At 44.9% G+C, this 26,414-nt stretch overlaps 1 protein-coding gene across 3 annotated transcripts in view; it reads left to right on the forward strand.

Moving 5' to 3' along the window:
* LOC115074985 (MLX-interacting protein-like) overlaps positions 1–22,879 on the forward strand; it is a 57,274-nt gene extending 34,395 nt beyond the window's left edge. For all 3 annotated transcript variants that reach the window (XM_029575027.1, XM_029575028.1, XM_029575029.1), the window contains 8 exons: positions 3,830–3,876; positions 9,447–9,546; positions 11,601–11,674; positions 11,820–11,936; positions 12,749–12,876; positions 15,668–15,791; positions 17,899–18,028; positions 21,270–22,879. In XM_029575027.1, the coding sequence (XP_029430887.1) occupies positions 3,830–3,876; positions 9,447–9,546; positions 11,601–11,674; positions 11,820–11,936; positions 12,749–12,876; positions 15,668–15,791; positions 17,899–18,028; positions 21,270–21,391 (842 nt within the window). In that variant the 3' untranslated portion in view covers positions 21,392–22,879. The remainder of the gene's footprint in view (positions 1–3,829; positions 3,877–9,446; positions 9,547–11,600; positions 11,675–11,819; positions 11,937–12,748; positions 12,877–15,667; positions 15,792–17,898; positions 18,029–21,269) is intronic.
* The last annotated feature ends 3,535 nt before the right edge of the window (positions 22,880–26,414 follow it).

A 26,414-nucleotide genomic window follows, 5' to 3' on the forward strand; every position in this document is an offset into this window, starting at 1 on the left:
TAACTTTTGAGAGGTTTTTTAATGTCTCTCTCTCTCATATTCTGCCTTAGGGTGTGTTGTGTGTATATACATATATGTGTATATATGTATAATTGTATGTATGTCTCTTCATAGGGCTTTTGGAGCAGGCTACACCATTTTGATAACTCTTCTCCAGACCATCTATCTTTTCTCTGTATCTTTTTGGAGGTATGGCCTCCAGAGTTGAACACAATCTAATTTAATTTCTTATATACCACTAATACAGGTTGACCACCGTAGCCTGACATCTTTGCAAGTCCCCTAACACCAGGGCTCACCTGAAGGTCCCAGTAGTTACTGTGCAGGTCTCCCCTGTACCTCTGTACTTGCGTTCTGCTTGCTTTTGGACCCTGCCCACAATGCTATTTCCGGAGGGTTTTTCTGGGAACACTGTGACTCCACAAACCTGGGGTCCCACAGTTCCCAGAGAAATGTTCACAGACCACGCATGCAAAAACACTGGGATCACCGAGCTTTTCACTTACCTGTGATACAATCAATCTCAAGCAGAGTGGGAATAAATTAGAGAGTTTAAATCAAAAATCTTCGTAAAATACTTTAAAAAAAAAAATATCGGGGATTGCTAAAGTTGTCAGTCAAACTACTTATTTGTTATGTAACGCACTCTTCATGAAGAATAAATCACTTTCAACCAACTTTCAGCAACTCTCGACATGGATGTTTCAAATGAGTCTTCCTCAGGAGACCTGCAGCGGAGACCGACAATTGTACTAAATCAAACGAGCTCTTAAATTAAAAAACATGGTGGTCTTCATCCATTGAAAACATTTCTAATATTTAAAGAACCACAGGAATGAGTGCTGATCATAAAAAAATAATGAAGTTCCCACTTTAAAAATCAAAGGAAAATAGCCCAATCCACAGTGCATATAAGTCCCTTAAAAAAGACGAGTCTGTAATTTAAAATCCCATCTCTCTTCGAGCTGCAGCAATGTGTAATCCAGGTTTCCCCTTCACTGTCCATCCGCTTTTTGTTGCACCGCCATTATTTGTGTACAAATGTGTGAAAGATCTGGGGGATTATTTGGCATGCTAATACTTTCCTCAGGTGCAGTTGTGACAGTTCCCAGGCCTGTTGCCTCTCACGACACTGGCTTCATCGCATGCGATGAGATCTGCATGACTTTTAAACAATAACTGGTTAACAATATTTCAGAATTGCTGTCTGTTATATTTGAAGCAGGATTTTCACTGTAATTGTAAGGGGGTGTATTTTATTCAGTGTCCTTGTTCCCTATTGTGTATAGGGAAGACATCTCATATGATTCGCCAAAGGATGACGTTAGCTGTGTTAACCCGTTGAGGCCCCCACCGTAGAACACTGTATGGAGTCTCAACCATCCTCATACTTATCTAAGATGGGGAATTTTGTACATTTTGTGCCTTTGATTAATTTTTTTTTTATATTCTCCTTTTCAGCATTTTTCAGAGGGCTTACAATCTGACTGGGTCATTTATCATTTTGCGTTACAGTGCAGCGCGCGCTAATATGCAAATGTCACATTAGTTATGCAAGTGGGAGGAGTTTGGGTAGAGAATGCATGAAACTAGTAGAGAGTACATTGAATAAATCAACTCCTCTCTTACCTTTCATCACTCTAAATAACAGAAAATCTTCAGTGATGTCAGCAGTGCTGTTTGTATGTAAAACTGCCCCCCAAACCTCACTCCGAGTTGTGTCCCCTTATATAGTGGTCTCTAGAGAGGCCTTCTTTTTGAACACAGGTGCTATTTCCACTCTATTTTGATGCATCTAGGTTCAAGTTTGTACCTGAAGCACTGGAGGGCAAAGTGACTTGTCCGAGGTTACAAGGAGCAGCAGTGGGATTTGGTTTCCCTAGTTCATAGCCTGCTGCTTTTAGCCACAAGGCTACTCCTCCACTCCTTCACATGTGGATGTTGCTTGTTCTATAAAAGCAGTTAAAAAAAAAATCCAATTGCCATTTAAATCTATCCTGCCACAGTGGAATCTAAATATGGTACTAAAGGTGTTAACCTCACCACCATTTGAACCATTTAGGAAGGCAACAATAAAGAATATAACCCTAAAAACAGTATTTTTAGTAGCTATATCGTCAGCAAGACACATTTCTGAATTACAGGCAGTCTCTTGTAGGCATTGTTTTTAAGTATTTATTCGGAGTCAGTGAGAATAACTCCTCTTCCGTACTTTCCATCTTAATCGGGTCATATATTTAACGGCTTTCAATAAAATTGACTGCAGGGGAAGGCATAGGTCTCTGATGTATTTAGATGTGCAATAATAAGTTATTTAGAAGCAACTAATTTACTTTGACAGAATGGAGGTCGTCATAAAGGTGAGGTGGCCTCAAAGGCTACAATTTCAAGATGGCTAAAGGAAATGATCGCAACAGCTTATATCATGTGGGGGAAAAAAACCACCTGAGGTTTTGAAAGTGCATTCATTACGAGCACATTCTGCTCTTTGGGTAGAAATTGCGGCAGTGAAGCCACAAGATAGATAGATTAGATGTATAAAGCTGCAACATGGTGGGCCGTCAGCTCCGTCCTCAGGCCTCCCCCGGTGTCTCTGGCTCTGCCAGGTCCCCGGCGTTCCTGGTCCTGCTTCCACTTCTCGTCGGGCCTCTCTGCGTGGCCCGCGGAGAAACGCTGCTCCTCGCACCACGCCCCTCCCTAGGTGCACGCACCATTGATTCTTAAGTAGGGACTGCGGCGGGAATCGAGCCATGGCCCCGGATGATATCAACCTAACCTACAGCAAGAGAGCTTTAGCTTTCTATCTCAAACACACAGTGGGCTACAGGCAGTCCTCGCAACTCTTTATATCCTTTGACACCATCAGGCTGGGCGTTGAGGTGGGGAAGCAAACCCTGTCCAACTGGTTGGCAGATTGTATCGCCTTCTGCTATGTGCAGGCGGGCTTTCAGCTTGGAGGCTGAGTAAAAGCTCCTTCTGTGAACGCCATGGCGGCATCGGTTGCCCACTTGCAAACAGTTCCCATTGCTGAAGTCTGCAAGGCCGCAACATGTAGTTCCCTACACATGTTCGCTGCCCACTGTCGACATGACAGCAGTTTAGGCCAATCTGACCTTCACAATCTCTTCTGGGCTTAAACTCAACTCTCCCTACCATTTTTTGGGTTTAGGCTGTCTCCCTATGTTACCAACAGCACTGCAGTTATTTTTGTGCCCGTTGGCACCCGGTACGGTGCCCGTTGGTCATGGTTGTTGCTGGGAGTAGCCTGTAGCTTGGTATTCACCCAGCTACCATCCTCCTTGTCCTAGGAGAAAGCAGACTGGCTTACCTGTTACAGATGTTCTCCTAGGTCAGCAGGATGTTAGTCCTCAGAAAACCCGCCCACCACTCTGAGGAGTTGGGTACTCCTGTGTTCTGTTATTCCTTCACTCGTGAATTGTATGTTACGAGACTGAAGAGTGACCCCACGTGGACGCGCAGATAGTGGCATGCTGGGCATGCTCAGTGTGCCAGTCTAAGTTCTAGAAACTTTTACAAAAGTTTTCTATGCCGGGCTCCATCTGAAGATGTCGCCCATCTGTGAGGACCAACATCCTGCTGTCCTAGGAAAACACCTGTTACAGGTAAGCAACTCTGCTTTCCCCATTTTATACCTATTTAAAAAAAAAAATGCTTCATACATCTGGTGTAATGTTTAAAAGTGCAGCTTTTATCAGATAAGTGAATTATGAGCAAACAAAGATTTCACTAAAATGTAGAAAAGACAAACATGATGTTGTGTTGTCAGATTGTTTTCCTGTGGTAATTTTGGTTTCTTCCTGCCTTCCAGCACCAGCAGCTCCACAGTCCCTCCTGCCTGCAAGAAACTCCAGCCAGGTAATATTTCTTTCTGTACCTTTTGTTGTCTGCCACTCGGCCAGTCAGATTTCAGTGTGTGATTTTCATCCTGAGGGTTCAAAATGTGAAAGGGGATCAGCAGCAATAAATGAATGTTCTGTCACACATTGAAGGCTGGCCCAGGGTCATTTTTTTTTTGTCTGTGCCAGTTTGACGAGATATTTCTGTGACTTGTGAATATGGTGTATTTTTGACACCAGAAGGTCACCAACAAATACGAGTAACACAGAATGTGGCTGTAATGACTTCCAAAGAAAAATCGCAGCTTATGGTAACAAGATGCCCTCTTCCATTGTTGAGATTTCTAGGATTGCCAAATGTCCCTTCATGATGTCTCCCCATCTCCTCCAGCAGACGTTGCCTTTGCCTCTATGCTGACGCTTCTCTGGAATTCATACTTACATGCGTGACGAGAGAACTCCTCCTCTTTCCAGCAGCAACTGTTACGGCTAAGAGCTGTGTGCTCTGGTTGAGTCTCTGTGATGGGTTGGAGGGGACCCACTGCCGACAGTTGGGCACACAGGGTCCAGAAGATAGCACTGAAACCCAGAGAAGAAAGTTATAGCACTGTGCATCCTCTGAGGGCCTGTTTGGTCAAACTTGAACAGTGTTTTGGAAAAAATGTAAAGTTCACTCCTTTCTCATGGTACAATCTTTTGTGAAATATTAGTAATTCCATTTCATTCTGCTATACCAGCCCAGAGAGTTCATCTAGATGAGTTGTGTCCCCGTACCAGCAGATGGAGGCAGAACGCACAGATTTTGTCCAAGGCGTCATCACCACTATATAGAGATGGTGCAGCGCTGAGAAAAACCAGTGTTCTCTGCCTCCAGCAGATGGTTGGACTGGCAGGTGGTGCAGCAGGATTTTATGTTCTGAGGCAGCTAGGGCCAGGCCCCTGGGATGCTTAGATGAGCCCACTTGAGGGGGTTTCTGGTCCCAGAGGGGACTTGGTTGTGCTGTGGCAGGAGAAGGAGCGAGGAGGAGATTCTCCTTTAAAAATAAATAAATACGTTCTGGAATTACGGTGTTATGGTGGTGGACCCTTGGACCGAGGGGGAGTTGGTTCTGCCTGTGGGGAGGAGCCCCACCGGTCCCCACTGTTGGTAGGACAGGAGTGTAGTAGAAAGGAAAAAAGACTCCAGCCGACTGTGTGTATTATAAACAGACTGGGATATTTGGACCTCCAAACATCTACTAGGTCCATCCCTAGTGCAAAGGATCTGAGACCCTTATTGGACTCAGCTCCCCTCTGGTGGGATCTGTCCAAGACAGGATCCATATAAGCACTCCAGTTTCCCCCCCGTGAGAATGGGATGTCCCAAGAACCTGGCCAGTTTTGTTTTTAGCTGCTCATAGAACGCCCTTCTGACTCTAATCTGGCCCATATATATTAACCACCACCACTGTCTGCTCATTAACGGGTTCTCTTCAGAAAGACACACTGCCCTCTGAATTCTTTTGTGTCTTGTGTATCTTCAGCGGTAGAGCCTTGAGGATCAGAATGCATCACCCCTGCTCTTAGAATTATGAGAATAATACACCTGACCCACCCAGTCACGTAAAAGCGCTATGGCTGTCGAGCGCCTCTTTGGGTAATGAAAAATGTCTCTCCTCTTAATAGGCGAAGAGATACCTCGGACATCCAAGGACACTGTTAACCCCAGAACTACCCATTTTCCAGCATCAAACAAAGCAATTTCCAGTGCCTCCCGAATAGCCCACTTCGTATATCCATGTGATTAAGAAATCTAGACAGAAATAGACCAGAACCTCTGCCCAATGAAGTTTTTTTTAACCCAACCATTAAATCCCAAGAACACACCCTACCCTGAGCACTGTTTAACCCATCAGCAGTCCTGCTCTCACAGATACATTGTCATAGAAAAAGGAATTTCCTACCAAAAAGGAGCATATGCTTGCTAGGAAGCAGGCACAAGGTGGCAGCAGATTCTCAGTAAATACCGGTGTTGCAGTTACACCTTACTGCTAAGTATTGGGCATTTCTACATTAAAACTGCCAGATTGCCCTGAGAAAGTTGTTCAAGAATTTCTTACTAAGGTACAATTTTACTTAATTTTTAAATGGTGACATAGTGTTTTCTCTTTAATTACACAGTTAATGTTGTATATTGCAGGCTGAGAAGAGCAGTTGATTTATCCTTAATATAACGTTCTTCATAGGTCAGTTTAGGGAATATTTGGTTTATTTTTTCTTCTGTGGCCATCACAATTCTAAAACACCTTTATTAGAAGAATACATAAAAGCAAGTCACCACAGTTACTTCCATGTGTGGTCTAATATCAGCATGGCTGGTGCAGATATCTCCCACAATGTCTTGCTGTCTTTAATAGACAGAAATCTCAGCCTCGACCATATGCTTCACCATCATTGTGAAGAGGGCAGATCTCTGAGCCCAGCAATCACATCTGCAATACTCGGGGAAGGGGTTCTTCTCCTGTTTTCCTGTGCTTGTTCCTTAATTTCAAGAGCTCTTGCTCGTGGAGACCATTTCTGTGCCCTTTGAACTTCATCAAGAGATGACATCATGGCTTGGTTGTGACACTGCAGGTGGCTCTGCAGCCATTTTGGAAAGAAAGAGAAGCACAGTGTTCTATAAATGGCTCCTTGTTTTCCAGTTGGTCAGGCTGGATTTTATTTATTTATTTATTTATTTAAAGGATTTATATACCGGGGTTCCTGTATAGTATACATATCACCCCGGTTTACATTTTGGTTGATGTATGTGTTTGTTAGTCCTCCTCTCCTGATATCTCACTTCCTGGCTATTTACACCATTATGTTCATCCTTGGATCAGAGACTAGCCCGGAAGAAGGAGCAGACGGTTCATGTTTTCCCTCACTAAGACCATCATCTTGTTAAACTAACAAATGGGATCACAGCTTGCAAATGCACAAATAAATAATATGAGCTGTGTGACTGTAATAAGTTTTGGCCTGGTTGTTACAGGCTGGGTTTGATCCCCCAGGCTGGCCAGGTGTGACAGGATACAGCCCATGTCCTGCACTGAGCAACTGCCAGGTAGCCCAGAACTACCAAGAGACCAGCAAACGTGCAGAAAATGCTGTCTTTATTCCTCTCCTAGGTTTTTACGTCACAGATAAAGAGGTTTTTCTGAGTACCTGGATAGAAACCTGTAATTGAACATTTCCCCTCACTTAGCAGCTGAGGAAAAAAAGGGAGAGGGCAGGGGATGTTCTGGAAACAGGGCCTAAATTTAGCCAGGGAGTGCAGATATTGAGCGCTATCCAGTCAAGTCTGTGTGGGTGAGTCTGTAGCGTAAATGCTGGGTATATTCAGCAGTAGATTTTCCTTGGATGAAGTCCCTCTGAATTTCTCACCTCCAGTTACCTCGCCACCTCACAGGGGCATTCCAGACATGTACAGCAGGCATTTATTATATACAGACTTCATGCAACATCCCAAAGCGCTCTTTAGAGCTAGAGCCCTGGCATCTCAGGGTCTGTAGTTAGTTTAAGGTCTAGAGCCCATCTCGAGTGCTAGCTCCAAGCTTACCCCGGTTCTGTTCGCCTGGCAGCCTTCTGACCCCCTGACTCTGCCTCTCATGAGCTCTGTCTCCCTGGCTCTCCCAATCAGCCCTGAAGTCATTACATGCTCCGGGCTGCTCCTGCTGATCTGCTTCCTATTCTCCTTGGGACTATAATTCCCAGTAGGCTCTTTCCTATTCTTCCCTATTACAAAGCAACATCACAGTGTCTGGCTGAATGAGCTGGATGTCCAAATGGACAGCAGGAAGCTGTCTGGCTAGAATCCCCAATGCATGATAGAGGTTAAAAGAAAAGGGCCATAATGGTTAAATTTTCATCACACTGGCATGACCAGTGACTTGTACCAAACTTTCCTGCTAAATTAAGCTTTGAGAAATGAGATTTAGTTACATTAAAATATCTGATTTGTCCTAATGGCAAAAACTGTGTAATAAATAAATAATAGAAATTGCTTAATAAGCAAAAGATAGGGCAATCTATTCTTTTTTTTTAACCTAATTAGCCGCCTTGAAATCCTTGTGAGGTGTGACAGCGTTACAGTTCTCTCAATACTTAAACACACAGGAGCTCATTTTCAAAGGAGTTACATGTGTAAATGTTACATACTATCGTAGCAATTTAAAAAAGCCATTTACGCACGTAAAGTGCACTTACACGTGAGTATCCTATGGACAATTCAATTGCATATATTGTAGCAATTTCCAAAAGCCCATTTACATGGCTAAAGGGCATTTACACATGTAAAACCCAATTTTAAGTCTGTAAATGCTTTTTAAAATCCAGGTGTAAGCCATGAGCTTAAGAAGACTGCATTAGTAAAGCTTGGTTAGTAGAAGATCTTTTCTATCTAGTTAGCACACTGTAACCTGCTGACTTTGCATCTGCCTTTTCCATGAATGCGGCAAAACCTGAGCTGAATCTCCTGTGGCTCTGCGGTTTCCTTGGGAGCCACTGTCTGGAGCCTCCTGGAGATGGCTCGGTGCCATTTGACCGTGACCTCACAAAACCCCTGAAACTCCAGAACCAACCACTGGAATTCTTTGAGCAGAAAACTGTGACAAACTCTGTCCTTCCCTGCTCAGCTGAGCTCGCTGTGTGTGTGTGTGTGTGTGTGTGTGATATCTTCCTGCACGATGGCTGGGAGCGATATGGCAGAATCCAGCACAGATAATGAGGGATGGAGCAGGGCACTTCTCCAGCCACCCAGCACAGGAGATGGAATTTTCCTTGAATAAGTAAAAACGTGGCGCTCTTTCTACTCAGAACCTGGATCTGGGCACGGCACTCAGGGAGCAAGGCCAAAAGCAAATAGCACTTTATATGCTGGAAGGAATTTCCGGGAGATACATGGAATTCACTGCTCTTGGCAATGACTGCAGGCACTTCAGAGTTTTTCCTTTGTTTATAATCTGCCTTCTCCAACCTGTCTCCAGTGTCGTCACTGGAGCAGGTCTGTGTGCTTATAATTTGTGGCTACGTTTTGTAGAAAGGAGGAAGTGGGAGCTTGTGGACTCTAGTCCTGGTATAGCCGTTGTGTCTGTGACCTTGGGCACCTTACTTTATCCATCTTTGTTACTTCTTTATAAATAGACAGTAACTGAATTGGTCCTTCTCAGCTGTTGGTGTGCAGCCACCCCGGTGGTGGCTGCAAAATTTGCTTTCTGAAGTGCCCTGGCATAAAATACGCTAGGGATTATTTGCAGTTGCAGATGCTTTATATGTAATACAAATTATTGCTGTTACAGAGCCCCTTTCTAGAGTAAACAAATCTTGATTATAACAGATTGAAGTATTGTCCTCCAAGATAATTTTTCCATGCTTTTATAGCATTTAGATCGTGTTCTAACATACACTGTATATTAAAAAATATAACACCTATTTGACAATAGAACTGCTTTTCTTTCTTTTTCTCCTCTTTGGGTCTGCCGTTTTTGTCTTTTTGAACTCTGCTTCTTCTTCTTATCTTTCTTGGTCTGCTTCTGTCTTCCATCTTTAACCTTGTCTTATCCTGAATAGGTCTGTGAACTTTCCAATCTCTCCTCCACGGTCCTGGTGAATGCAGCACCGAGAACGGAAAAGGCAGATGTACCCCTGTCCATCAGAGCAGCCACTGCTGGTAAGAGTTCTGTGGTTATATCTGTGGCAAGGAGATTTTTACACCTAGATGTGTTGGTCATGAGATTGTCAGCAAACACCCTGACCAACCATTTACAGCCAACAGGTGCTGCATGTCTCCTCTGTATGAATAGAACTTACTTTCAGGATAGTTAACTAATGAATACAGGCACTAACCAGTGTCATGGCAGCTTTCAAAATACTCTGTATGAATAGAACTTACTTTCAGGATAGTTAACTAATGAATACAGGCACTAACCAGTGTCATGGCAGCTTTCAAAATACTCATATCCAGTAGATGGTTGTACTAGATACACCGCATCGGTCTTCCTGTTTACCAGACAATCCCAGAGCTAGACAATCAAGCCCTTGAAGATATTATGGACTGGGACTACAACAACCTCCTTAAGAGCATCCACGAACTGTAGGATATCCAGCATCTTGTGCCTGGAGTCTTCCTCAGTCAGAAGCTAGAAGGGAACAGACTCCGCCATTGCTCATACAAATCCTGCGAATTTCAGGTCCTCTGGAAGTGAGCAGCATCTCTCCTCTGGAGGAGAGTGCTCAGAAAGTAGTTCCTCAGAGGAAGAGACCGAAGACTCATCTTTCCACGGGTCATAAGGGGCATCAACCTCGCTTTCTGGCAACACTGGTGGGGGGACACCAAGAGTCTTCCTCATTCGGGAGCTGGAAGGGGACCGACTATGCCATTGCTCATACAAAGCCTGCAAATGTCAGCACTGGGGGCAGCGGCGGAAACCGGGGGACTCCATGGAAAAAAGCAACTGCCAAGCGGTCGATGGCCGACGGCCACCAGGAGATGGTACTGTCGGTAATCAACCACAAAGAACGCCTCTAAGCCAGGAAGGGATCGAGGGTCCCAGTATGGGAAAAGAGCGAGAGATGAACTCAAAAATACAGTTTTCCAAAGAAAAAAGCGTGAGCTTCATGTCCGCAAGGCAATAACTCCGCGGAAAAGAAGAGACTGAAGAGGGACCCCAGGTAGACACATGGATAGTGGCATGCTCAGTGTGCTTAGTCAAAGTTCTAGAAACTTTGACAGAAGCTTTCCATACCGGGCTCCATCTAATGATATCTTCTACCGTCCTGCTTCTCCTAGGAGAATCAGTTTGCAAAATATCTTCCTCTCTGGAATAATAGTTGTAGTCAGCAATTTTTGCTGTGTCCTGGTCCACATATAGTTCAACAGTGTGAGAGTCTTTATAGTCCAAAAGATATACCAGGTTTTCATCAAAGTTGATTTCATGGCCCTGAAACATTTCTAGAATCTCTATCTCTGTGGGAACAAGGTCTAGTTCCAGATAATTTAAGGACACTCCCCTACAGTGACTATAGAGTTCTTAGACAGTGTAACTAAAGAAACATTACTGGGTAAGGGGACCTTACTTATAACATCATGTTTGTTAGAAATAGCAATCTCTTTCAGTGGAATGCTAACTAACCAAGCGTTGATTGTAATAGCAACCTTGGTTTCAGAGAATTCATCATATTTTGTCATGGTAAACTTACATTTCTCTTAGACATTGTCAGAGGACAAACCTTCAGTATTATCTTTTAGGAAAGGCTTAATGGGGCACAACCAATATATGTCCTTTATTTGTTGGCATAGGCCTAAGTTGGGAACTAAATATTGCTATGGGTTGTCACTCTGGTATGCCAAAAGGGCAGGTGTATCTACACACAGGTATGAATTCTGTTCAAGTACCTCCGGTAATTACTTGTTTCAGTTGGTAAATGTTCTCAGGTAAAATGAAAGGCAAATTTAAAACATAGGCAACCTCCAAATTCTCAACGTCATTTGAGAATTTGGTAATAGGTGTGCCTGACCTTTTGAATTTGCACTTTCTGAGCCCCAGTGCATTTCTGATCAGTCGCACTTTGAACATTTGTGAATTTGCTGCTCTAATTGACATTCCATTGCTTGCATATACCATACCTTAGAATGTCTCTACAAAGCACGTATTGAGTTCTTCATAATGTGCATGGAGCAGCATTGCTCACTCACAATTGTCTTCTTTCTGTGTTGCTGATTAGATTTTAAACCAGATGAAGAAGCTGTCACTGAAGAGGAAAGCACATCATCATCACTAAGACAAAGTGCGGCAAAGGTAGCATAATTACTATCGCAGTCCATTACTAACACTTGTGTGTACTGTATGGGCCAGGCGTCTCCAAATCCAATTGCTGTCATCTGTTTTACATCAGTTTTTTTTTCTGATTGGTTACAAACGGATCATGTAATGCAATTTGTAGGGCAGGTGGAGACCAACGCCAACGTTTGCGGATCAGGCACGACGGATGAAGATCAGCTGTGGCTTAAAGGTCTTGGCCAGCCTGGTACTGCCTGTGCATGGCCAGCCCAGTGCAAAGGTAACTCAAGCTTGTCTCTGCTTCACCATTTATTTTCTTGGCATACTATGAAGGCAGGCACAAAAAACATCTGAATGCAGCTCTTCCTTTGTTGTCGTCTCTTCTTTGCACATGTATGTTCTCCTTTCATAAATTCCTCTCCCTCATACAGAGGAAATGCCTGCAGGAAGGAGCCCACTTGCCCTACCAAAATCAGTCATGTCTTCCTCTCCCATTCCCTATCTTTCTTTTTCTTTCACTATTTGTGTGTGTCTGTTCTCTCAACAGAAGAAGAAATGTTTCAGCAGACAAAACTGTAAGTGAGACCTTTTCATTGAACAAATTTAATCCATCTGTGACTTGCTTTTGAGAAGTAACCGTCCCTGTCAGTGAGGAAACAGCGCAGTTACGTTGGGTTTAAATAGCACAGACTCAGCAAGATCTTATATTGCCTGCATATTCTATTACAGCTCAGTAAAGGGAACGGGTGGGGTGAGAGGGGGTTGACAGTTTAATGGGCCTATATCTGAGAGGGTATAATAAGGACATTGGCTTTCTCACCCGTTATCAGATTCAGACCCTTTGAATTATAATGTTTCACTCTCTCCAGCACCTCCCCCAGTTCTTTCCCTTTACTGAATTGTAATGGCACATGCAGGGAGCCTAGGCCTTTGCTGATTCTGTATTATCTAGACTCTGTGTAATTGCACTGTTTCTTCATTGACTTAATGAAGCGAGGATAGCTCAAAAGGTCCCACCTGCAACTTGTCTGTCAGCTCCTTACTTAAATATGTAGAAATAACTTGACAACCACATTGCTTTGCTGTCCGTAGATGACTAAGGCTGCCCTGTTGGAGAAGTCGGTGGGGTATATCACACGGCTGCAGCAGGAGCGCCGCCGCATGCTGGAAAGCACGCAGCAGCTGCGCACTGAGATGGAAGAACTCAATGCTGCCATCAGGTGAGCGAGTGAGAGCCGTGCAGGCGTCCTGCTTGCCTTCCCTTCAAACTTGTTTCCGCTTCCTCTGCTTTTGGTCTCGCTTCCCTCCCCTCCTCGTGTGTATGCAACGTGATGCTGTACGTATTTTCTGTAGACAGTCAGGCCAAATTCAGCCACACAAAGGGTGACGACAGCTGGTGTGGATGTGCTGCATGGGAGTTCCCGTGCACTGGCCTCGCATGAGTCTCTTCAGTCTTTTTCTTCCACCACAGCAGCAAGACGTGATTTACTGTCTCTCAGCTGGCCTGTCTTTTACCACATTTCCTCTATGGATTTCCTCAGTTTTCTGTTTCATGTCTCTCTTTGCATCTCCTTAGCCTAAAAAAAACAAAAATAAAAATATATAATTAGGTTTAGAGTAGATTAGTCATGTTGGGGAAACTGCCGCTCAAGCAATGCAGGAAGTGTAACCATAAAATGGCCACAGCAGATCAGCTGTCTAAAATGTCTCGGACCATCACATGACATTTCCAGGTTGGGTCATAATATCGCAAAGGACAATCGATAAGTGAAATTGCTTTAGGAGGCCTCTTCCCCAGAGGGGAAAATAACCTCAATTTTAAAAATACCAGAGCCTCCTAAAGAAAAGACCTTAGTCTCTTACAAGCATAAAATCAGAGTTTCTTCCTCCCACTCCTGTTGGAATAAGAAGAGATCCCTATTGGGAAAGAAAGAGGCACATACATCTTCTAAAACATCAGAGGGATCTCGTGTGATGCTGAAAAATTTGGCACCATCTACATCAAACTCTGCACAGGCAAAATCCATAACGCATGTGTTGCTGGCACCATCCATTTCGGCTCCAAAGTCATCAAGGTATGTAGATGGTTCGCTCATCTCCATGCAGCCTTTAGTGGGATGATTTATACGAAGCCGGATTCAGTTGAAACCTCCCCTGAAGCCTTTCGCTGTGTCTTGGGACCTCAGTGTGGTGTTGGCTCAGCTGATGAAGGCTCCTTTTGAGCTGCTGAGCTCCTGTGACCTGAAATACCTGACCTGGAAGGTCATCTTTTTGGTGGCGGTTACTTCAATGCACAGAGTCAGTGAGCTTCAGGTGTTAGTGACTTATCCTCCATACACGAAGTTCTTTCATGACCAGGTGGTTTTCTGCATGCACCCTAAGTTCCTGCCCAAGGTGGTGATGAAGTTCCATCTTAATCAGTCAGTCGTCCTGCCTACCTTCTTTCCCAAGCCTCATTCGCACCAAGGCGAGCGGGCGTTGCACAGTCTGGATTGTAAGATGGCTTTAGCTTTCTATCTGGAGCGGACAGAAAGTCATAGTCGGTCCATGCAACTCTTCATCTCTTTTGACAAGAACAGATTGGGAGTTGGTAAGCAGACATTGTCCAGTTGGATAGCGGATTGCATCTCTTTCTGATATACATAGGTGGGACTGTACCTTAGTGGTCATGTCAAGGCTCATTCTGTCAGAGCCATGGCGACTTCGGTAGCCCACGTGCGGGCAATTCCTATGGAGAAGATTTGCAAGGTGGCATTCCCTCCACACTTTGGCCTTTCGCTACTGTCTGGATAGGGATGACCAATCTTTTTCAGCTCTAGAACTGAACTCTTCCTGCCTTGAGTCCACTTTTTTCAGGTTCCGGCTGTTTCCCTCTGTGACCAACAGCACCAGTGTTGTTGTGCCCATTGGCACTTGGTTAGATGTCTGTTTATCCCTTGTTTTCAGGAGCAGTCGGTAGCTAGGGATTCACCCATGTGTGAGGACTACCACCCTGCTTGACCTAGGAGAAAGCAGAGTTGCTTACCTGTAACAGGTGTTCCTCTAGGACAGCAGGATGTTAGTCCTCACGAGACCCGCCCGCCAGCCCGCGGAGTTGGGTTTCTCCTATGTTTATTTTATTTTTCTCGTAATTCTATGTAATTCTTCATCCCTTCTATGTAATTCTATGCTGGGCATGCTCAATGTGCCATTCTAAGTTCTAGAAACTTTGACAGAAGTTTTACATCTGATGATGTCACTCATGTGTGAGGACTAACATCCTGCTGTCTTAAGAGAACACCTGTTACAGGTAAGCAACTCTGCTTTCTCCTAGGACAGCAGGATGTTAGTCTTCATGAAACCCACCCGCCATCCGCAGAGTTGGGTTTCTCCTACGTTTGTTTTAGTTTTTTGTAGTTTTGTGTTATGAGATTGAAGATGACCCCCATGTGGACTCATGGATTAGGGCTCAGTATGCTCGGTCAAAGTTCCAGAAACTTTGACATAAATTTTCCGTGCTGGGCTCCATCCCATGATGTCACCCATGTGTGAGTTTTAACATCCTGCTGTGCTAGGAGGACACCTGTTACAGATAAGCAGCTTTGCTGTACCTTACCTTGGTATTAAAATGCTCATGTTGCCATTCCTGAGTAGTATGTTATTGTACTTAACTGTTATATTATCATACCTAGGTAATACTCGTGATAAATAGTTAAAACCATTTTGGGGTAATATGTTACAGTAAGAGGATAATACTCTGAGTTAATAGGGTTGTGTAAATAGTTAAGGGTAGAACTTGGAAATGTGATATTAGTGACTAGGGAATTTTATATTTGCATATCTAGATAATGTTACTGTAATTTGTTAATAGCAGAGCATAACTTTGCTAGCTCTAGGAGAGCTCTGACTACAGACCTGCAGGCTTATTTGCATAGGAGGACCCAGAATCCTTTTAAACTCAGGCTTTGCAGCTGTGGATGGATGTAGTTTGCCCTCAAATCACTGTATGTGACTTTGGTTCTGTTCTTGCAGCACTTACCAGCAACAGCTGCCAATTACAGGAGCTCCAGTTGTTGTCCAGCACTCAGATCATATGACCCAGTTGTATGATAGCTACGTCCGAAGCCGGACCTTACAGAACTGGAAATTCTGGATCGTATCCTGACAATTTGGTGATCTGTTTCTGTGATCTGTATTGCATTTTATTTATTGTTATACTTTGTTTTCAGTTTATATTTAATTTTCCTGGGAAAATGAGTGGAAAATTGACTTTTCCATTGATTTTTCTCCTTTGTGTTATAACTTTTGTCCACTGATTTGTTTTGTTATAACATAGAAATTCCCAGGAAAAATAAAAACTGAAAACAAAGGTCACTCTTGATACTTCCCTGGTTCTTTTGGTCTAAAATAGACAAATCTTTACTTTGGGACAGAAGGAGATTTGAGGGTGAGAGGAATGGATACAGCCCCTCCCAGTGTGGGACAGAGGGAACTCTGGGGGTTGAGAGGGATGAAGACAACACCCCAGTATGGGACAGAAAGAGAGGAGACAGCCCCTCCCAGTGTGGGACAGAGGGAACTCTGGGGTTGAGAAGGGATGAAGACAACACCCCAGTATGGGACAGGAGAGGAGACAGCCCCTCCCAGTGTGGGACAGAGGGAACTCTGGGGTTGAGAAGGGATGAAGACAACACCCCAGTATGGGACAGGAGAGGAGACAGCCCCTCCCAGTGTGGGACAGAGGGAACTCTGGGGTTGAGAGGGATGAAGACAACACCCCAGTATGGGACAGGAGAGGAGACAGCCCCTCCCAGTGTGGGACAGAGGGAACTCTGGGGTTGAGAAGGGATGAAGACAACACCCCAGTATGGGACAGGAGAGGAGACAGCCCCTCCCAGTGTGGGACAGAGGGAACTCTGGGGTTGAGAGGGATGAAGACAACACCCCAGTATGGGACAGAAGGAGAGGAGACAGCCCCTCCCAGTGTGGGACAGAGGGAACTCTGGGGTTGAGAGGGATGAAGACAACACCCCAGTATGGGACAGAAGGAGAGGAGACAGCCCCTCCCAGTGTGGGACAGAGGGAACTCTGGGGTTGAGAAGGAATGAAGACAGCACCCCAGTATGGGACAGGAGAGGAGACAGCCCCTCCCAGTGTGGGACAGAGGGAACTCTGGGGTTGAGAAGGAATGAAGACAGCACCCCAGTATGGGACAGGAGAGGAGACAGCCCCTCCCAGTGTGGGACAGAGGGAACTCTGGGGTTGAGAGGGATGAAGACAACACCCCAGTATGGGACAGAAGGAGAGGAGACAGCCCCTCCCAGTGTGGGACAGAGGGAACTCTGGGGTTGAGAAGGGATGAAGACAGCACCCCAATATGGGACAGGAGAGGAGACAGCCCCTCCCAGTGTGGGACAGAGGGAACTCTGGGGTTGAGAGGGATAAAGCAACGACCCGAGAGGTGGAGTTCTTGGAGTGAGAAGGATGGAGACAGCCCACTCTCAATCAGGCCGATACAGTAAAATCGACGGGAGAGCCAGCACTCCAAGGCGAGCGCCCGCTCTCCCAATTCGCGCCCAGGCCACTCTTCTGGGCGCGCGATCCAGTATTTAAACGAGGGCCCGCAGTAAAAAGAGGAGCTAGGGACACTAGCGCGTCCCTAGCGCCTCCTTTTTTGACAGGAGCGGCGGCTGTCAGCGGGTTTGACAGCCGACTCTCAATTTTTCCGGCATCGGTTTTCGAGCCCGCTGACAGCCATGGGTTCAGAAAACGGATGCCGGCATAATTGAGCGTCCGTCTTGCGGGCTGCGGGCCGATTTTACATTTATTTTTTTTTTAATTTTTAATTTTTTCTAAATTTTGGGGCCTCCGACTTAATATCGCCATGTTATCGCCTTTGGGCAGGCATTAATTTTTGAAAGTAAAATGTGCGGCCTGGCTGCACATTTTGCTTTCTGTATCGCACGGGAATGACTAATAGGCTCATCAACATACATTTGCATGTTGCGGGTGCTATTAGTTTCGGGGGGGGGGGGGTGGCCGCACGTTTTCGACGCGCTGTTACCCCATACTGTATAAGGGGTAAACCTAGCGCGTCAAACGCGCGGCCAAACCCGGGCCAACAGTGCACTCCACCACTGTGTGGGACAGATGGGAGACACAGTTTTGGAAGTAGCCTCTCAGTATGAGGTAAAGGGAGTCCCTCTATGTGGAATAGTGGGAATTCTGGGGAGAAATTTTGCAATTCCTTGATTCTTCCATAGTTCAGCATCATCATTAAACCCTTGTTTGAAACCTACCAGAAAACAGTAAGCACCAGTAGCTTGGATGAGTTCTGCCACTCAGTGCTAACTTGGTTGGAACAGCACTGCACCCTGCCCATCCTTCGACCCGGTAAGTGTTCCTTCTCACCTCTCTTTCCCAGCCAGCTCTATTAGACCTGTTTGCATCGATGCCCTGTAAACGATCACTGTTTCTGTGGGGTGGGAAGCTTAACAAATTGGGCAAGTGTCACTGCAAGTGTAGCATATGACTCTTCCTTTCACCCCCAAGGGTCATGAGTACTACATCAGCAGCACTGGCTTCCCCTTATAATTAGAGCCAGGGTTCCATCAAATTAGTACAAAGCACTAATGACCTCCTCTAGGCAGCCTTCAGCTCCAAATGGGTGCAATATATGCTTTCAGAAGAGCTGGTGAGACTTGGCAAACAGTGCATGTCATTTTACTGTCTCGTTTCAATAAAAAATGATCTGAAGAAGTTTTGTATGGCTAAGCCAGTCACATCCTGTTATTGGCTGGACTTCTCTTGCTCTGTGCTCTGACAGGCAGGCCACTCTCTTACTCCAAGCTCTAATGTATTTTGCATGTCCCTTCTCTGTGCTGTGGCTGACTGGTTCTGTTCTGGCTCTGTGCTCTGAAATATTCCTCTACACCATTGGTTTGCAACCGAAGGGGACCCTGTAAAAGCCCCTCAGCCTCAATTGCTCTTCCTTTAATGGCTCCTGCCCCCCTCCCCCCCATTTTCAATAGTTACCCAGGCAGTTTCTATCAGCCTGTCCCCACCCTCACTAAGCTGATTCCCCCTTGCTAGGCCTCACCCCATCTTCTCCTGATGCACCCTGCAGGCACTGCCCCCAGAGCACCTGTTTCCTCCCAGCACTGTGCTGCTGTCTGTGGTATGAGCCACCCTATGCCTGAGCTCAGGCGCTGTTCTCACAGTTTTGCGAGACCCACACGGGAGTTTGGGCACTGCACAGCTCACTAAGAGCTTTGCAATACCAGAAGGGTAGAGTCAATAGCACTGAAAAGCCCTTGGGTAAGCTTGGGGAGCACTGGTTAAAAGACACAGTTGTACACTGTAAAACATGCTCATGTGTTTGAGCTTTAAAATATTGTTTCTTGTGAGAAGACAGAATGGAGCACAGTTCTAGTAGCCATGTTGATGATCCTAGAGAAACCTGGAGTCTTTGTAGGTTGTGATACATGTAGAGGGCCAACATAAAAGATGTTGTACTACATAAACTGTCGTAATTCTCTCAAGAAGGGGACCAGTGTTATTTTGAAAGCTCACGTCTTACAGCATTGGTTTTTGTTGATGTCCTTTTAAAATGTATAAGCAAAAGTAAGGGTGGGGAAGGCGAGTGGTACACTCAATGGATAACGTCCAAATGCGTAAGGTAGTGTTAGGCCCATTAAGATCCACAAAGTGACAAGGCGATTCAATCAATTGCCCAGGATTGCCCGAAAATAACTCCTCCTGATACACGTTTACTAATAAAAATTGCCTCATAATCCTGTGTAATTGACTGAATCACTGTTTAACTTTGGGGATCCTAATGTGCCTAGCACTACACCTTCTGCATTTGGACTTTTATAATGTATCCCAAGATTAAACAACACTTAGATATAAGGATGGTGTTGAGAAAGGGAATTGGACACCATTTGTGAAAAGTGTTCTCTGAAATATCCAAGAGTAGCCCACCAGAGCGAGTGTACAGTTAATCACATTGCTTCTGTAGCTATGAACAGCACTCACGCCATTACCAACAAAGAACATTTGAGTGGAGACTCATTGCTTTTATCAAGCCACTTCAATCTCTCATACATGTAAAAGGGACCCTCAAGGTGCTATATCAGAGCAATACATGGGGTACCTGCTTGGCTAAGTTTAAAAGTCTAATTTTAATATACCTTTTATTTATTTTTCCCAATATATGTTGCTCTCAGAATTTAGAAAATGTGTGCAAAGAAAAAGCTTAGCTCAAAGCAAAACAGGATTTGTATGCATAACTTAAATTGTATGTGCAAAACATAACATGGTTTGTTTGCACAGATCATGTTTTCTGCGCATAAAATAGCAAATTCAGGTCCAGGCCTGGAACTAACAGGAGCGCTGGAATCTTTACTTCCCCTCGAAGCAGAATTAACCTTTCCACACTAAGACAATGAGTGAAGCCAGCTCACCTCTCCACAGTGGGAGGAGATACTCGCTAATGCCTTCATTTGCTTGGGATTTCCCTGCAAGGTTTACAAACTCCATTTTTTGTATGCAAAACTCCTTGCTGCATCAGGAGTAAGGTTTGCATGCAAGATGTGCACACAGCTGTGAGCTTCTGAGCTTTCCTTAGTACATTGGGTCCTAAATGATATTATTCTTATGTGGGTTTTATTAGATTGCGTTGCTTTGACATGGGGGGTGGGGGAGAGCTAAATACCCAATTTCTGTCCCTAATTGATGGGTTTCCTGCAGTTTGACGTGTAAACCCCGGCTGCTATTCTACATCCTGTGCATACCTGGGCATGTTCATGTTGTGATTACCCAGAGGTTGCTGTTGCATAGGGATTGGCTTTCTCTCTTCCACCACCTACCTTTGCTAATCCACCCGTGCACTTGACCCCCACCACTCCCCCTCCCGCCACCCCTGTCGCAGCTCCTTGACTTGTGCTTCCATCAGCTGAATCCAAGTCCTGGCATCCCAGCTGCGGGCTGCTCTGTGTCTGTTCCCGCCTCGCTCCTCCGCTCCCCCCACTTCCATGCTTCTCCCTTCCCTCCTGTTTCCAGCAGGCTCACCCAGGAAGGGGGAAGGGGAGGAAGTTGGAGCAGACTCTGCAAAGCAGAAAACAGTCGCTCTGCTTCCTTCTCTAGCCCTTCGCTCCTGGTCCCTGTGGGCTCCCGAGTGGGAACACCTTCCCAAAGTGGGTGAAAGCTGGAGAAGTCCCAGCTTTGCAGCTGAGCGAGCATGCAGCAGCCTAAAACGATGGAAACACGAAAGAGATCAGTTAGATGCAAATAGTTTGTAAAGTAATATTTATTGTTTCCTGAGGGTAAAAGTCAGGGTAATGCTAGGGGTGACTATTGATAAAGCTCTGTAAATGCTCGTATTTTTATACACTAGAAAATTGCAAAAAAAGAAAAAGTATCACAATGTATGATAACTACATGGAAAAATGAGATCTAAAATGAGCAGTCATTAAAAGCTCTGTTAATTTGTTGGGTTTTTTTTGTTCATTTTCTCGCTGTCTTCCCCACCCCCACCATACTGCTGTTTCTGTCCTCTGCCATCTCCTCTCTGCTTTCATTCGTCTCTGCACTGCCCGTTTCCCTCTTCTCTTTCTCTCCCTCCTCCTTCCAGCTATGCTGGGCTGCCTGCTGCAGCTCAGTAAAATCACTTCCATCCTCTCCAACCCATCCCGTGTTCCTGAGCAGGCGAGACAAGCAGTCCTGAGGGGCAGCCAGAACAAGGGGCACAGCTAGGGGTTTGCAGCCTCTGATCAACAGACAGCACGGAGGACCCTCCTGAGAAGCAGCACGAAAAGCCAACCTCTTACTGCTGGAGAGTCCCACCAGGAAGCAAGGTTTCGTTCTCTCTGCTTCAGAGACAATGGATAGGGCCTAAGTGTATGACCAGTGCTAGGAGGTGGAGCTACAGCAGCCAGGAAGGCGGGAGCAACTCAGAACAGCACTACTTCCCTGTACTGGCCTCATCGAGATAAACGAGGACTATATATATATATATATATATATATACACACACACACAGGGCAGCCAGACTAGAGAGAGAGACTATGCAGCTAGGGGAGCTGGAACAGTAACAGAGCAATGTCCAGATCATAGGGATAGGGGAGAAAGGGCAGTATGGATTACATAGGCTGAAAGGTGAACATGTCCTCCTCTGGCTGCTTGATGACTTCATCCTCTTCTCTGACTGCCCTGAGCTTTGAACTAAACTCGCCTGCCTGTTTCCCCATAGGAAAGGAAAAGGCAATTGTTCGTGCTGAGACACATGAAAAGTGTGCTGGGGGTCACTGGGTGCCATCAATTTGACTGAAATTCAGTGAATGGGCCTAAAGTTATTAAGGAAATCCATTCACAGATAGACAGGGACAGAGACACAAATGATGATTTTATAAGGTCACGTTCCCTGAGGCTAAACATGAATCTTGTTACTGGGATAAATCTGAAACCTGTAATATTGGAAACAAATATTGTTCTGAAGTGAATGCAGTGTTTTCTTATATATGAATATTACGTTTTGTTTCCCATTTAAAAGCTGGAGAATTTAATAGTTGGTACTGTGAATAAGCTAGAGCCCTCTGTTTATAGACTTTTCATCCATTAGAGGGCATCCTAGCATTGCTTATCGCAGATGAGAGACTGCTACTTGGACACAGAGGGTTAAGTCTTTCTCTTTGTAGGTAAAGACCAATCAAAGATCTTCAACCTCTTGCACCGTGTGCCTTTTCCTTCCCTTGATGAGATAATCTTTTAGTCAGAAGCTCTGACTAGTAACTCTCTCCCTTTACTGAAATAAAGGAGAGAGAACAGGTCACGTCAGTACTTGTGGTGGATTATTGCAGACTGATGTAGAGAACAGGAATTGACACAGATATCCTAGCATTCCTATTCTCAGTCATTCTTCCCACCTTCCTGCATTCTTAGGGCCTTAAAGCAATATCTTATTGGTAGGTAAATAGCACAGCTTGAATCCCATGTCTGCTGAAGACATGATTTTGAAGAGCTACAGGATTGATATGTAGGAAACTCCAGCTCTTCATCCACCTTACTTATGTAGAATATGCTCAAATAAGTCCAGGTACCTCCTTGTGTCTCACTGTATAAAACTCTGAAATTGGAGGTCTGGATGCAGGCAATCTCTTCTCTGTTGTAAAAAAAACAAACAAAAAAAAGTATTGTTTAGATGTCCTATTGAAATAATACTTAAATGCCCTTTTATTAACTATAGAACTGTCCGTTTTGGAGTTCCTAGGATCGGGTAAGAAAAGCATCATGTTCTCCTGATTTTAGGAAAGGCAGCTTTATGAGAAAAAAGTGAAGGTGACAAACACCATGATTAGGAAGGGGAATGGCAAATAAAATGGTGGATGACATAGTGCCTCTGGATCACTCCATGGTGAGACCACACCTTGAATACTGTGTGCAATTCTGGTCACCGCATCTCAAAAACGATACAGAGAAAGGTGACCAAAATGATAAAGGAGATGGAACGGCTCCACTATGAGGAAAGACTAAAGAGGTTAGGGCTATTAAGCTTGGAGGAGAGACGGCTGAGGGGGGATATGATAGAGATCTATAAAATCATGAGAGGTCTAGAATGGGTAAATGTGAAATGGTTATTTACTCTTTCGGGTAATAGAAGGACCAAGGGGTGCTCCATGAAGTTAGCATGGGGCACATTTAAAACAGAAAATTATTTTTCACTCAATGCACAATTAAGCTCTGGAATTCATGGCTAGAGGATGTGGTTTTGGCAGTTAGTGTAGCTGGGTTTACAAAAGGTTTGGATACGTTCCTAGAGCAGAAGTTCAAAAACTGCTTTTAATCAATAAGGGATTAATAGCTTGAGATTTATGTAATGTTTGGGTACTTGCCAGGTTCTTATGTCCTGGATTGGCCACTGTTGGACATAGGATTCTGGGCTTGATGGGTCTTTGGTCTGACCCTGTATGGCATCTCTTATGTTCACCAACTTTTCTCAAGGAACACATTGCAAAAGCTGATCCTTACAGCAGAGGGCAGAACTGCAATTCCATGCAGAAATATAGATGTCGATCCGTGTACCTCTTTTACTTTAGATACAACCACTCAACTTTCACACCATTAACTTGGACGTAGGTGGAGAGTGGGATCCTGATTGAGTAAATCCTCCTCATCTGCACGGGTTCAGCTACTGACGTCTATCAAACTCGCAAACCAAGGCCACTTTAGCTGGGATGACACCACCGAAATCGCATCGAAATCCTGTTAAGAACGATGGGCGCTAAGTGTCACAAAACCATGTCCCATTACTGTGTTAGTGTATGTCCCCATCATCTGATAATCTAGGCTCCTGCTGAAGAATCACCCATGGGGTTTCTCTTGCATGGAAATAAAGTTTAACAAGGAAAATAATATAAGGCTATCGATGCAGGGTTGGGTTCCCTAAAGCAGCTTCTCCATAGGGGACCTAAAGAAGGAAGTGTCAGCTTTCGAAAGCTAATCATGAAGTTAGTCACCTTATATTATTTTCTTTGTTTACCTTTGTCCACGGGAATGCCCGAAAATAAAGTAATCACACTACATTTTCTCTTGAAGCCGTTGTCTGTCGTGGGAATTCACTGCTAAGCACTATCCACCAGACTATCTGTTGCTTTAACGCCCATTCTCTTGGTTTTATAATTCTTCTGCTCAACTTGTCTGCTTAAATACTCTCTTTCCCTGGCTCTGGTTTTCCATGGCAGTTTAGGGGTAAATTCTTAGCAAGAGTTAGAAAATTCTGTGCCAATTCAATGGCATATTTGCATAAATGTGCATAATTTTGCATATTAAATAGTGTTACTTTTTTTTTTTTTTTTTTGTACATTATCAAAATAAAGTTGTTTTCCAGCCTTGTTTGTCTGGATAACTTATTTTGTTATTGGGGAGGAAATCTTGTATGGAGGAAGTGAGGGAGAGAAGATTTCAGATATGAGGAGCACCTGCTCCCCTTTGCATCCCCAGGCCTGTCCCTGGTGTTGAAACTCTCATGTACATCTGCCCTGGCATCCAAGACCATTGCCAGGCAAAATGATGCCCCATCTCAGGGTGGGAGATCCTTTGCAAATATTGCATCCGACTCCAAAGACATGGCATAGGGCTGGGCTGATGACAATGGCTTCTCTCTGTGCCTACATTCCCGATAGCATGGTGTGCAGGCATTCTCTGCACCCCCTCCCTGGGCTGGTGCCGAAGTCAGCTGCCTGTCTCACACCCTGCACTGGTACCAGTCTCTTTTCACACACACACACGCCAGCTCCCCCTCTCTTCTCTTGCTTCCTCTCCCTTCCAGGCCTTGATGCACTTCCTCACACACGCCACATGGCACCAATCCCTTCTTTCAAACAAACCCCAAGCGTCCGTCCCTTCATTCGCACGTGCACACACAGCCTGGTGCTGATCACCACTCATTCTCCTCTCCTGCTTCCTTTTGCATCCTTTCCCAGCCTCGTTCCCCTGACCTTGGTGGCCTCTCTCACAGACACAAACCCTGGTGTTGGGGCCCTCTTTTTCACATACCTGCCCCCAGTTCCGATCCTTGTCTCATGTGCCAATTCCCTCTCACACAGCTGCACACACTCTTCTTTACCCTCTCTTCCTTACTCCCCCCACCCCTCCCCAATCACCGATTCCCTTTCTATCACATGCACATTCCCTGTCGCTGATCTCTTACATGCACACACCTTGGTGGAATATAGACATAATAAGTCTGGTGGACAGAAGCTAACCAGTGGGCCACTGATACCAGAGTATGAAAGATATCAAAATGACTGCAGATTAAACTGATGAGGGGGTAGTGCTATATTTAGATTTAGAGGGGGTAGTGCTATATTTAGATTTAGAGTCGTGAGCAGTTGGCAGAGGGGGAGGAGGTAGATATTGAACAGGGTGGGAGATAGAGAGGAGCCCTGGGGGACTCAGTGGAGAATTGATGCGTGGTGATTCCTTATTATTGACTTTAACTTTATAGCCTCTATTGTTGAGGAATGAGTCAAACCATCTGAGTGCTGATCCTGTGATCCCTATGTCTGATAGCCGATTTAATAAGATGGAGTGGTTTACTGTGTCGAATGCTGCAGAGATATCAAGGAGCACTAACAGGAAGGAATGTCCTTTGTCAAGGCCCATGCTAAGGTGGTCTGTAAGGGAGATGAGGAGGGTTTCAGTACTATGTGATTTGCGGAATCCGTATTGTGAAGTATGGAGAATTTTATGTTCTTCAAGATAATCTGATAGTTGGTTGTTAACCACTTTTTTCCATGATCTTGGCTACAAATGGCAGGTTGGAAATAGGGCGGAAATTATTAGGGTCACCGGGGTCCAGGTTCGGTTTCTTGAGTATGGGTTTGAGAGTAGCCAGTTTGAGGACATCTGGGTAAATTCCTTGTGAAAGTGAACAGTTAATAATATCAGCTAGATATTTGGAGATCGAGTCCGGCACTAGAAGTAGTAATTTGGTCGGAATTTGGTCAAGTGGGTGTGTGGAGGGTTTCATTCTCTTTAGAATGGTTTCAATCTCCATAGCATAAGTAGGTTCGAAAGATTCCAACGCAGCTTCCGAGTTTGAAAGGGAGGATGAGGAAATGTGCGGCGTGTTAGAGCTGGATGGCAATCTTGTTAGAATGTTGGTAATTTTATTCTGGAAGAAGAGTGCCAAGTCATTGGCTTTCGATTGGGCTTGGTCATCTGGAATGGGTGAAGTGGCGGTTTTAGTGAGTTCCGATATGAAAGGGAAGAGGGCCTT

Source organism: Rhinatrema bivittatum, chromosome 13 (genome assembly GCF_901001135.1).
Source record: "Rhinatrema bivittatum chromosome 13, aRhiBiv1.1, whole genome shotgun sequence".
NCBI classification, from domain to species: Eukaryota; Metazoa; Chordata; class Amphibia; order Gymnophiona; family Rhinatrematidae; genus Rhinatrema; species Rhinatrema bivittatum.